The sequence below is a fragment of the Polyergus mexicanus genome, unplaced genomic scaffold, assembly GCF_030449975.1.
Source record: "Polyergus mexicanus isolate NDT 795.1 unplaced genomic scaffold, iyPolMexi1.0 SCAF_7, whole genome shotgun sequence".
NCBI classification, from domain to species: Eukaryota; Metazoa; Arthropoda; class Insecta; order Hymenoptera; family Formicidae; genus Polyergus; species Polyergus mexicanus.
The window spans coordinates 10,677,310-10,691,624 of NW_027223327.1; the positions used below are offsets into that span (position 1 = coordinate 10,677,310).

The 14,315-nt window shown below is 33.2% G+C and overlaps 1 protein-coding gene across 13 annotated transcripts in view; it reads left to right on the top strand.

The window, feature by feature from the left end:
• Positions 1–14,315, top strand: part of Snu (ABC-type transporter snustorr) — a 46,080-nt gene that overhangs the window by 16,444 nt on the left and 15,321 nt on the right. For 2 of the 13 annotated variants that reach the window (XM_070299214.1, XM_070299215.1), the window contains exons 1-4: positions 10,525–10,825; positions 12,793–12,886; positions 13,318–13,413; positions 13,686–13,787. The exons of 2 other annotated variants lie outside the window; for them this stretch is intronic. In XM_070299214.1, coding sequence (XP_070155315.1) covers positions 12,804–12,886; positions 13,318–13,413; positions 13,686–13,787 — 281 coding nt within the window. In that variant the 5' untranslated portion in view covers positions 10,525–10,825; positions 12,793–12,803. Of the gene's footprint in view, positions 1–616; positions 1,365–10,502; positions 10,826–10,845; positions 11,102–12,792; positions 12,887–13,317; positions 13,414–13,685; positions 13,788–14,315 lie in introns of those variants that run through there. 9 more of the 13 variants (XM_070299208.1, XM_070299210.1, XM_070299207.1 and 6 more) reach the window with 9 other exon arrangements.

Here is a 14,315-nt window from a genome sequence, read left to right on the forward strand (position 1 = left end):
AAGAGGGGGAAAAAAAAAGAAAAAAAAAGTATAAAAAATTTAAATATGATACAAAGCACTCTCTGATAAGGATCAGAAACGCAAAATTACATCAGATATTACAAACGGAAGTTGATACAATCCCGAGAAATCAATGATAGTTGACGGGATTGACGGTACAAGCGCGGACGAAGCGGAGAAAGCGATCTCCAAAACGGATCTCCGGATCGACGTGCGCCGAGGAATTGCCTTTCGCGAGATGATGGAAAGAGGTAACTTTATACAGCTGAGATGAGCGAAAGCGTCGTCTGCACAGCGTGATCATGTCGACTTCTTGTAAGATAGAATCGGTTCCATCAAACCATGCGCGAATAAAAGTGATGTCGCTGCAGCGATATAAAGTAGCCAGATATTTTCCAAAATATTCTTTTTCTTATGTAGATTAATTTTTTTGTGAGATACTTGTATTTTTGTAAAATCAGTAACAGCAACCTGATACTGAAAATTAAAGATCCTCCATCTTAATCATGATATTAATTAATATATTAATATATATGATTTATGAATAATTAATTTATGAATTATTTCGAAAGATATAAGAATTTTTTACAAAAATAATATATAGCTCAATACTTAATTTCAAGAAAATCGTATAATTCTTATCATGTCGGTGAATTTTTGCTCAGATATAATTATTTTAATTGATTTAATTAAAATAATATTGCTGAATGCGGAAAGGGACGACGCGCGCGATTGACAAGGCGAAGGCGATCAGCTGGTAATCAGCTGGAAATTCCCATGTCGAAAAGTCAGGGGAGAAAACCGATACGACGGTCGAGGGATCGATCGAAGGACGAAGAACTCACGGCGGCGTGACAGAGCGCAACAGGTGGAGGACGGCGAGGCGGAGGGAAAGCGTCCTCGCCGGAAGGAGATCGCCGGGGAGTTCTACCCGGAGAAGAGGAGAGAGAAGTGCGAACGCGCGACGACGCTACCGGCCGCACGAGTCCACTCGATGTCGGCCCTCAGTCTCGCGTCAGGACTCGAAAGTCGCGGTGAAGCCGATCGATTATCGATCGGAGCCGACTAATTTGTCTCTCCCTTGTAACCCTCTCTCACGGGGAGTATAGTCCCGAAAATCGGTGGCTCGCCGATGCGCTTGATGTTGAATCAGGGTATTAGTGTGTGAGCGAAATATTATTTATCAAACCCCCCCCCTCGACCCGGTGAACGGTTACCCCGATGCTGCCGGTCGTCACATCTACTCGCCCACGTTTCTCAACTACACTGTGGTCCGATCGGAATTATACGTGAAGAGATTTCGAAGGAAATCAACGAGGAATTTTTGAGCGGACTATCGATAGATCATCGTGGAGCTGCGAGAGGTATTGCTTCTAAGAGTTTTTCAGCGGGAAACTGATAAAATATGTGTATGTGTGTGTGTGTGTGTGTGATTATATATATATTTATATATATATATATATATAGTTATATAGTACAAACATAATTATATCCGATTAAAATATGTTACAATCAGATGGATAAAATTGATATCTTAAAATTAAAATATTAAAACTTTTTTATTATTTATTATCAATAATTGATTATTACTATTTCATAAATCATTTTATAGGCTAGCGTGATTAATGAAAATAAATAGTAACATTTGTTGATTATGAATTAATATTTCAAGACAATATCAAAGGAAATTAAATTTTTGTATCTGGCTTGTGTCGAGATATAAAATATAATATAAAAAATTTATGAGGTGTAAAATATAGTATAAAAAAGTTATGACACATATAATCGCGTGATCATGCTTACGTCAAGATATAGAATAAAATATAAAAAAAGTTACGAGATATAAAATAGAATATAAAAATGTTGCGAGATAAAAAGTAGAATATAAAAAAGTTATGGCGCATAGTGACTCGTCAGGAGTTCGTCAAAGAAATGGCGGCTAAATTTTTGCATAAGAAAAAAGGTGAAAAGTTAATTGATTTATTATTAGTAAATAAAATATTTTCGAATAGCGTCATTTCTCATGTTTAACGTGTCCATTAATCACGTAATAAATTAGCAGAATTTTTGGGTTTATGTGAAAAGAAAGAGGTTCCTAATCGAAATAATTGGTGTTAGGACGTATTGTAAAAAGCAAAGTTTAGTCGAACAAGCGATGCACGTAAGTGCGAACATTTGCGAAGAGTCAATACGCCTTTCTGTAATACTCTCTTTACTTCCAAAAGACTCGTGATATCTGAAATATCTCTTCTCAAACAATCCATTACGTCTGCCAACACGCGCGTCACGTTTATTCTAAATTCGCATTTATCTTGACGTAAGAGAGCTAAAAAATTTCAAAAAGGAATGTCAGCAAAAAGTTGCTAAAAATCCACGATATTTGATTTAAAGGAACCGCTATTAATGGAGAATTATACGCTCGACTGTGGTACTTCCGTTGATTTTTGTTCTCGCACAAAAGTCAAGACAGAGCCGACGAAATTTCCTCGATTTCGCGACATACATATTCTTCGCTTTAAGTAAAATTCTTTCTGAAATTGGCTAAATTTTTCTTCGCGCCGCGCGAGAAAGTGGTCTAAATTATAGTCCAGCAATGATCTTGTCTGACTTTGATTTCCCCGCCACAGTAATCACATAATAAGATTATAATAAAATGTAATAATAATAATAAATCATAATAAAAATTGAAACGGAAAGAGAGAGAATATTAATGATATATAAGTATGTAGAAAATTTAAAGTTTGCGAAAAAATAAAATATTTATCTTCATTTTTCAAATATATTTACTATTCAAATTGTCTGAATCTTCCATTCTCTCCTGTAAAGATTTAGCAAATAATATGCAAAATAGCATACGTTACAAATAACTGCAAAAAACCACATTGCATTTATTAACATACACGTTCATGTTCTTATAAGAATTGACGTCAGTTCGCTGTCTCGACTGTGATTCACTTTTGAAATTCGATGAAAAATTTAAATTTGAAAGGGATATGTTATGGCGTTACTGTCTCATTAAATGTATTATATGCGATAGAAACGTATGTTGCAGAGACTCGCGGAATTGTCGGTCTCACGTAATAGAAGAAACGGAGTCGTGTTCTGATGATACCGGAACACACGATGCAGTGAAATCGAACGTCACGAGACAGACGACCGTTTTCGAGCACATCTTTACACGTGCATTAACATTTTCTATTTTTCGTTTTCAAGAAAGATCAACTTTCGACCAATTTTTGCACCAAGTTCTATTGTGCAGAGATTGACATATTAATAATAACATTTTGTTTTAATTGTTGTTTTTATAAAAAGCGACGTGTTCATAAATTAAAAAAAGATCTCTTTGCGCAAAGATCAGCTGTTTAAATTTAAATTAAAAAATAGCATGTTTTAATCCTTTAACAGTATAAAATATTTTTTTATTATATATCTTTGACTTTTTTTAAAATTATAAATTTTAAAGAAAAATAATCAAAAATAATTTTAAAAAGTAAAAAAAATTAAAATGAGAAAAAATCTAGAAACTTTCGGAATTTAAAAATATATACACTAATTTTTAATAACACACAATTCAAGCTATTTGTTTGAACTGTAATGATTAGTGACATTTAACGTTCTGTGAATTGTGAAATATTTCACATAGACGATCTAGATTACGATAAAAAATATATATTCATAGGCAAGATAGATTCCAAAAGTGCATTGACTCGCGTTGTAATGATCGTAGAATTTCTGATAGATTAATTAATCATTCCCGAAAATAGACGATAATATATATCTGATAGCATAACAAGAAGAAATCCCACGACGATATCGAGGCACGATGTGAAAGACCGAGAGAAATATACTTTCTAGACGGAAATTAGAAGGAAAATGTACCTGCAACTTAAACGTACCCGCGGCAGAAGTATTGTTTCGTCTCTCGCGATGCACATAAGGTCAGAGATAGCAGTCGCTGTCATAACTTTCATCTTATACTATGGGGGAAACCTACCATTATACGATAAATATAAAAAAAGAAATCTAACCGCTTGTTTATGTCATTAAAAAAAAAAAAAAAAAAAAAAAAAATGGAACCGTTAACACGCGCGTAAAAGACGGAGTACGAGAAGAAATATCAAATTCCATTAAATTTATATAATTTAATACATAACGCGTTACAAAAAGATTACATAAATTGTATTGAATAAATTGTAATTATATCGGCAGTAATAAATCAGGAAAACATAATATGCCATACGTTTCGATATCTCACGATAAATCTGTGCAATAATATTAATTGCAACGTGTCGGTTACACAATAACGAGAGCTAGGGCGTGTGGAAAAGGAAAACAAAAATATGTTCTAATACGTTGCACGCTCGCGCTTTGCAGAAGCGCGAGTTGCAAAACGTCGGAGAGATTAACTCGCGAGCGTTAATTCGCTCCGGATGAGCGCGCGATGGCGCATTGTCTGAAAAATAGAGAACAGGGACAAACAGAGCGAGCTCGCGTTATTCGCACGCTTTCTCACGAAAACCCCCAACATTGCCCAATTCTGCTTCTCTTCTTCGCTTCCTCGTCGCGGGCGACAGCGATTTTCTATGCATATCTTTCTTGCATACGTTTATCCCGAGAACCTCGGTCGCGTATTTGAATTCGAACGAAACTTGATCGAAATATAGTATTTATATACTGAGCGTGATTTGATTTATTTTGTTTTCTAACTATGTGTTTACTGTGTGAATTATTTTTCTGCATGTATAATTGTCAAGCACGAGGAGTAAGAATTAAGAATAAAAATAAACGAGATACATAAGTAAAAGAGAGGGATTTATTAGCAATTCTTGGGAAACTCCTCATTTGTTATTATATTATAATGATGTTATTTTAAAATTCTTTTATGCAAATGAGTTGTCTTCGTTGATAATACAGACAGATAAAAAAAGATCTTCTCGATGATATGCGGACTGACAATGAGGTATCAAATCCAAGAATAATATATTCGTCTTTTATAAGAGCGCATAATATTATTTCTTTGTTATATTATAATCAAATACATTTTCTTTAATTGAAAGCTAAGCGTCAAAATTATTTTAAAAAAGAAAAATATTTTGTCGTAAATATATCATATTTGCTGCACTTCGCTCTCTCTCTCTCTCTCTCTCTCTCTCTCTCTCTCTCTCTCTCTCTCTCTCTCTCTCTCTCTCTCTCGCTCATCGCTTTTTTTAATAATAATAATTCAAATATTCTGAGAAAATCGCTCAAATTATTTTTTTTTATATATTATAGATAAGAAGTCTGTTACATATTCATCACAATCGTACATCAGAAATTACGCAATCTCGATAATCGATTGGCGATTTCTCGTCGCTATATAATTAATATACAGGATGGGACATTTATATTGAGACACCTATTTTATTTTCTTTACACCAATTGATGTCTCTCATTTTTTGAGCTTAAAATATTAAGGTAACATAATTGCAAAATAAATAATTTCATGAGATATTTCATAGTTTATGTAAAATTATGTCGAAGTAATAAAATAAAGTATAAAATATCTCGTAAACTATTGAACCATCACCAACATTTTGGCCATCATATCTCTATAACTTTTTATGCAGAATATTGCAAGGAATCGATTTATGTAAAAAAATTGGAGTGTTTCCATAAAAAAAAAAAAAACAAGATTGACATTGAAATCTCCGAAGCGCCTCCACCCAAGATGAAACTAATGGCACCATCTTATGACCCCCTTAGAACGGAACAACTTTTGTCTGAAATATTTCTTTTTATCTTGCTTTATTTTTCAGATATTTAGGTGTCTCAATATAAATGCCCCACCCTGTATATAATTTTTCAGACTTTATCCTCATTTATTGCGTTCTAAAATTTTTCTACGATTGCTAAAATTATCATCTCCAGTTTATATATAATAAGGCTTATTTTTTTTATATTAAGTAATTTAAGATATAATTACAATATATAATAACGCCATTAATGATTTGAGATGTTTGTTATTCTCTCTAAATTGATTATTCTACGTTAATTGCTCTATTATGCGTATTGAGTATATAAATATAAAAATTAATAAAAAAGATAAGCTTGTTATTCATAATGCGTTCGTCACCGTGCGTGTAATTTAAATTTTCGGGAAAAAAATTGAATAATAATATTATCGTGGAGATTGTATATAGATTTTGTATTTACGTTCCGAGAAATCATACATATATCTCTTGAAGAGGGTCGTGTGTTGTTAATTACACTGTCTCGTCTGATGCAACTGTATTAAAGAAATTGCTTGCTCAGCTGTGTTTATAACGTCTAAGCTATTTTATCTTTCATATGAGATGCATCTGAAAATCATCAGATTTGACGAGCGACCTTTTGGGATTTTTTTCTTCATCATATACGAATAAAATACAAAGACCGATGATTTTACGAGATTTTATGAATTGTTACCAGACTTTATTCTATGTTTGCCATTGAGAATCCGCAAAGCAATCAGATGACGTTGGAATGTGATCGACCAATCGAGAATGGTTGGCTTTAGATTCCAGTGAGAATCGTGGAATTGCTTCAAGGAAACACCGACAGTTCGAAGTACAAGATCGAAGTGTTTACATGTCTTTAGTTGTCATAGAGACCTGTAGATTCACGCTACGTATCACCCGAAGAGGTTACGGAACAGCGCGATTAAAATTGCTAACGGATGAAAAAGTAAAGCAAAAAGAAACTCGTGCCAATAAATATTATATCGCTAAGCGAATTGTAAATATACACGCATTATGTAATCGAAATTGACTTGACTGTCTTAGAAATCAATTCAAGCTGAATGAAGAGTATCAATACCTTTGTTTATTATATGGAATATCAAGAGTTCTATATTTCTTCTATTTATTTCGCGCCGAATGTTAAAAATAGTATTATTAATGGTACCTTTTTGAAAATATCGATGCTATGTATCGGATTTTTAAAGTATGGACCCTATTAAAAGTCTGCTAGGAATAGAAAACTTAACTCAACTCAAAATATAGGAAATCCATATTTTTACATAGTCAATATCAATTATCAAAAATTTTCTTCAATAGTGTCACTCCGTAATATTGTTCGATAGATCAGATAAATTTCAAAGGGTATCAATATCTTTCATGCGTATATTAGAACACGATTGAAAGACAAGCTTTATCTTACCAGCTTTACATGATAAATTAATAAAAAAAAAAAAAAGAGCGAACCTGTCATCGAAGCTGTAAACATTTGTCTACCGATCGCGAAAGATAAATCGCTAACGCGTGAACGGTGTCCATCTTTTTTTTTTTCGATTCGCGTTATGCAAGGAAGTCGTTATCATCATCGTCATCGTCGTCACGATCTCGGGAAAGATGACAACAGAATCGTACCCGGTCGAAGACGCGATGAAACGGAGAAAGAAACTTCAACACGAAGAAATCCACCCGTCGAAGGTCGGAGGCATCGCGCGACACTTGGTCATTTGAGTCACGCTCGAAAATCGCGCGGCCAGCGTGCGATATTGCGAGCGGAATCCGTGACGCTGGACTGGAAATATGCCAAGGTCAATCCGCGGGTGCGGATATTAAAGCGAAAGTGGTGCAACGCAACGGACATCGACTTGGAAGAGTCGAAATGTACGTGGTGGGACCGAGCGAAGCGGGGGTTTCTGCAAACCCCCAAGGTTCGGCGAGACATAAATGACACCGTATGCCCTTACGTAAGAGGCGCACGCGGAGATGGTATATAACGTAAACATACATACATACATACATACATACATACGTGTAGCAAGAGGGAATGCCATTTTGAAATAATCATTTTGGATGAAACTTTTTGTGGAAAGCTTACAGAAGACTTGAGAAGTGATCGTCGAAATAATTCGCGGATAATCGAAGAATTTTATGAATCTTTAATAATTTTGATACAAATATCATCGTGTATTTATTTAGTTTATATATTTCGTATTTCTCTTTTTTCTTACAAGATGTGTAAAATTACTTTACCATGGCGCAACGATTTTATTGTTGCTTCCATAGCCGGAAATTGCGAAAATTCTTTTACACATGTGCAATTCGATAATTAATTTGCCCGCCTCTCGTGTCACAACTTTAGATAATAGATCTACAATAGATTATGTATACTTAAATCATTTCATGTAAGCCACGAAGTTTCACTCGAATTTAATTTAGATCAACATTTCATTTCTTTGTGAAAAGGCGCGCCTACATACGTAGGCGATTATACAGTCACCGCGAATGAGCAATTCTTTCCCTAAGAAAATTGAGGCATCGTTACGTTATAATTACATAAGGATGCATACGAGCTTACACGCATCGGATTATAAAATCCGTAATAGTATAATGAAAGCATAATCCGTTATGAAACACATATTCGATAAATGTTCCGAAGGAGCGAACCGTAATTAATATAACTGCGCTTGAAAAAGAAACGTTATAAACCTTTCGGATATTAATCCTATTCACATAAGTCTAAGCAATTGATTTCAAGCAGCTGCCGAAATTTAAAAAGAGCCCGATAAACATCATAATAAATGACGTATTATCTGGCAATCAATTGTTGAATATATGAACCGGTATATTTTGAATATGAATATTAAATTGCAATAACCCACGGAGAGAATAATTTGTATTCTTCTATATTTTCCTTTTTTTAAATTTATATATATATATATATCTTTATATATAATTTAGACTTAGACCAAGAAATAAATGTCGTATTAATAAACTAGTCTTTATACTAATGGTATACTCATCATTCAATTTATGCGCCATTAGAGACTTTATCGATTGTATAACGAGCATCGGCTGTAAGTATTTACAACGTTTTCCAAATCGATTCTGGTTAAATATTCGCCGAAAAGCTATCAAGGCCATCTCTCATGTAGGGGGGACCGAGTATATAATTAAAAAAATCATCGCACGTGTTCTTAAACATCGGAAGAATAACGTAGCTGCTGACGCGTTACGTTTGTAGATTTAAACAATAAAAAGTGCGTTATAATATTTAATCAAAATTTCTATAGCTTATATTAATAAATTTAAATTAATTAGCGGGATCATTGCACACGTAACTAAGCAGGATGATAATTAAGTAGAGTAATAATTGAATAGAATAATGTGTTTTTTTTTATTTATTTATAAAGGGTATATAAAATCTAAGAAATAAGTATTGAAAAAAGAAATGGCTACACGCAAAAGCTTTGGATTTAAACGAGGAAGTTTCTATCTGAGTTAAATAAGAGAGAGAGAAAAGAGAGTGTTAAGTAAGTTAACTGTGTTAAGTAAGAGAGGGAAAAGAGAAGAAAGCTAGATTAATTGAATTAGCGAGATTGATCGAGTGGGATTAATTAAATTAACCTTTCATCTACGTAATGCACATCGAGTTTGAAAATAGCAAGTTAAACGCACGACAAACAGGTGCGCCTGGTAATAAAAACTGTGCATCGCACAATACATTGTTCCATGCAATCTCATTACAATTGAAAGTAATTGTTACACAGACCATACTTTAATGGCGTTTTTCTTCACAAAGTAACATTCCAAGAATTAAACCACGCAAGGCGTCGCTCGATCAATTTCTCGATTGAGCACTCGTATTATGATTTTTAAGATTTTTATATTATATATTGAAAAGAGAGAAAAGATACAAAGAGATATCGGCACAATTTTTATATTAAAAAAAAAAAAAAAAAAAAAATTACTTTATATTTGAGTTTATATTTTTTTATATATGAACATAAAAAAAATATCCTCGAGTGTTCTTTTGGAAAAAAAAAAAAAAAAAAAAAAAAAAAGTGTAACGTGTTAAAGAAGACGCGCAAAAAAAATGCGACATCCGCTAGAATTTCTTGGACAAATGGAACGAAGTATATTGCGGGGATAATTTTTGCATTGATTTTCGACGTTGAATTCGACCATGGCCCAGAAAACAAAGAGTCTTTCCACACGCGTCCTTGCTCCATGTTTTCGATCGGAATATCTCGTATTGTGCAACAATTTTGCACTTCGATTTTCGAATACTAAACAACGTGGATACGTGGATGATTTCGTTGACATTTTGTAAATCAGATTAGCAAACGATTAAGTCGACGGGATGGATTTGCGAGAACTTAGCGCCAAGCTAGTCTTAATTGCGGATCTTAACTACTTAATACAATTCTTTTAAAAAGAGGGCAAAAACCAGACAAGTACATAGTATAAACAAATATTTAAATTTGTATGCAATAAATAGAAGTTCAAAAAAAACGAAAGACATTTATATGTATACTTGGCGTTTTTTATGCGTATTTATTTTATCAAATATTTTAATATCTTTGAAAGAAACAAAAAAATAACCATATATTTCATCACATAAAATGTCCAGATAAGCCCAGATATTTTTTTATATTCATACAAATAATTACAGATGTGTTATAATATTGTATAAGCTCTCGTCGCTAACGTAGGTCGCGTAGGTTGTTATTATTTGTTAAGCATCTTTAATTATCATTCTCTATTGTGTATATAACGGAACAAAAAATGGTTGCATATTATATCAAAAATGCGGAAAAAATGTATAATGTACAGTGGATGAGATGTACGATAAATGGTACGACCTTTGGAGGGATGTATAACCCTGATAAATGAGGGTTTATAAGCTCAAGTAATGCTGCATTTACGCGATCGATATCTAAGCATTGTGATACATATAATAGATAGATATTTGCACAGTGTCATTTCGCAAACGGCAAATCGCGCATCTGTTCGCATCTGTTCGCTGTTTACGTCGGCGAACGCGCTTATATGCGGCTGGACTTAACGGACGATCGGTAATTACGACTTCTCATAAATCATGATGATAATGATACGTGTCGTGATGGAATCGATACGCGGCTGATTTGCGATTCTTAAACAGACCGCACTGTCAGCCGTTATCGCGGTTTTACACGGAGCTACTGAACGGATAACCGCTTTGTAACAGATGGGAGATCTTTGCCCTGTGACGAGCGAAAGAATTCTGTGTACTATATTTCGGCCAACACATACGCATAATGAAGTGCGTCCCTGATCGAGATTGAAATGTGCGTTTTAATTGAAGCAATAACGTACGTCAAGAATGAAATTATAAATATATTACAAATAATTCAGTGATTAGAGCAACTTTTTGCGCTTATCTATTCTGCGAAATGTGCAATAAATTGGCTATTTCTTATGTAATTCTCGGTAATGTAAACAATCAAATTCATCTGTTACATTTGCGAATTCTGAAGTAACGACTTATTATATAAAAATATTGTGTGTATATATATATATAAGTTTTGTAAAAGAAATCAAAATTAGAAGATCGATTAATTATTTTATGTAATGATATTTATGCATAATTCAATATTCTGCATGTTCCGGAAATATCGAAAATCAATTCAGAGCTTTGGAGCAAATCATTCCATTGCGAAGAAATAAACGAAAATGAAGAGATAACGCAATTTGATTGTAATCGTTCAAAAATATTGCCTCAGCTTCGAGCTACGGTTTAAGGAATAAATCGAAACGTTTCACAGACGATCACTCGACCTATAAAAATCAAAGTATTATAAATTCAAAGTATATAAAAAAAATTCTAAAATTACATTGCTTAACATTCTTTATAACCATAATAAAACGGACGAATGGACCGCAGGCTGTAGGAAAAATCATGGTATCCTCTCTATGATCGCGCACCGTCAATAGACTGTGTAAAACGGCCTATGCGCGGCCATGACCACATCATCGTCTTAGGCTTATGCAGTATTAAAATGACATCGACGGCGACGGTGAACTTCGACATCGGTGCGGCACAGCTAGCTACGCAAGAATACGCAATACCGTGACAACTTTCGCTGTCATATCGGCATGACGATTCGCACGGGCAGTCGGGTTTAGTCAAGGAATCACACTGCACCGAGTTCGATTGCAGTTATTTTTATTAAAGCGAAGGCAACATCGATTTTCCTCTTTTTAAACACGCGGAAGAATTCGTTAATTACATTTTTTTTTCCGCATACGACAATACTATGATAGCCCCTCGATAAAATTCCAATCAATTTTCGCCATTTCATTTTCTATATTCAAAGTATAAAAAACAGATAATTATAGATAAGAATAATTTTCCAACTGGAACATAAATGCATCTGTATATGTATTTGGTGATATTAATTTTTAAACATTAATAATAATTATGTAATAAAAAATTATATTGAAGTTCAAAAATTGACATTATTTTTCATATTCTACGTTTATTGCGTCAATTATTTGCTAGATCGATCTCGATAATGTTTTAACAAGTACCAATGTATAAATCGATAAAAATTTAAAATAAATGCATCGTTGAATCGAGTAATCGATTTACTCGTGAATCGATTTAACGAGCATTAAAGTTTATTTTATTCTGAAACATAGTAGCATATTTTACAACAATCAATACCTATACACATTTATCAGTTCTTTCTCTCTCTATTTCTATCTCTCTTTTTAATAAAAACTAATACAATAGAACAATAGATTATAAATAAAATTTTTTATATTATGACAAAGAGAATCTCTATCTCCCATAAAACAAACATAAATTAAGTAACTGTAAATCACTGGGGGAGTATTTTCGATTTCTCGCATGTATTCTAACGACAGTAAAAGTGAAGCTAAAAGAGAGGTCGATGTGCACATATGCGTCACGTATAAAGCTAATTCAAACACTCGATTACTTCAAGATGCGAACGTTATTTTCTTACCTACAGGGATCAATACATTTTTCCTCTCGCAGGTCAAACAATCATGGGACGCAAACGGGACATCAAATCGTGCCCGCCTACGACCAAAGCTAGATCTAAATTTGTATCACGGATACATGAAAATCGGTAATGATGACTTCGCCGATATTTCAACCTTCGTGTTCTTTGTTTTAAACTTATTATAAAATTATATGAAATCAAAACTATTTTTGACTGTATGTATTTCGTGCAGAATTAAATTAATTATTCTCATGTATACATTTTTCAAATTAATTATTGAAAATTATTTATTATTTTATATATAATTATTAAATTATTCTATACAAAATTTAAAATTGTTACATAGTTACAAATTAATTATTTATATTAGTAAATTTTATATTTTCCGTCACGCATCTTAATAAAACGTTACAATTAGAATAAACTGAATTGAATAAAAATTGCTGAAGGAAGTCAAGCCATTTGCCGAGTCTGTTATAAGATTAAGAGAATACGAAGGTTAATCGAAGGAATTGAGATGATTGTTTGCAACAGCGTTGAATGCTTTTCTTCCATAGACATGAAACGAGTACGCGACGCAAACGACGCGACAAGTTATCCACACCGTTCGAATTGCCTGCCATCGAATTTAAGCAGCGAGTGAAAACTAGCGGGTAAAGAATATTCCACGATTTTATAGCGATGGGTTTAAATGAGAATTTTCTCATTCGCTTCTATCTGCGGAAGGTACTCGATACTATCCCTGAAATAAGTTACGATATCTTAGAAATCATCTCTGAAATTTAATTATGACATTCCAATTAAAAGGAAAACTAAAAACTTTCGGAGAATAGATTCGACTCATCGCTAATGAATGTAACATTGTGTAGTATCTATTTCTCTAACAGGCATACCAATGTGTTAAACCATTTTACATTCACATCAGATTAACGAAATCTCGACAACATGCGGCTCGAGTCGGCGATATGCCATCTAACTCTGTATTGGTCACCGAATTCGCATCGCAGGAACAGATTGATCAAGAAAGGTGTTTTTATGCACGAGATCTTGAATATTTTTCTTACACATAGATATATGTATTAAATGTCAAAACACTCAATCGCTCGATTAATATAACTGTCGTATGTACAATCGAATTTTTACGCATTATTTTAATTATTTTATAACTGTTTTATTATTACGCACTAATTATTATTTGAACGCACTAATGATTATTATAGCATGATTTCCGTTATATCTCGATGCTGTATATATATATATATTGTATATGCTTGTATTTTTTTCTATAGAGATATCTATTTTATATTATTTTTCTTTCCTTCTCTAATTTTTAAAATCTATTTGCTCCAGAATCTATTTGCTTAATATGCAGGATTCAAAAAGTATGCCAGCACATATCTTTTTTAAATACACCGCTCTGACGTAACAAAACATTTTACTGTCGCAACTGCACTTCTTGCTAAACGCATCTATATACGCAATTTGATGCGGTTGCAGGTTGCAAGACAAAATATATTTTATAATATTCTGTCCTAATTAACTTTTATATATTTTA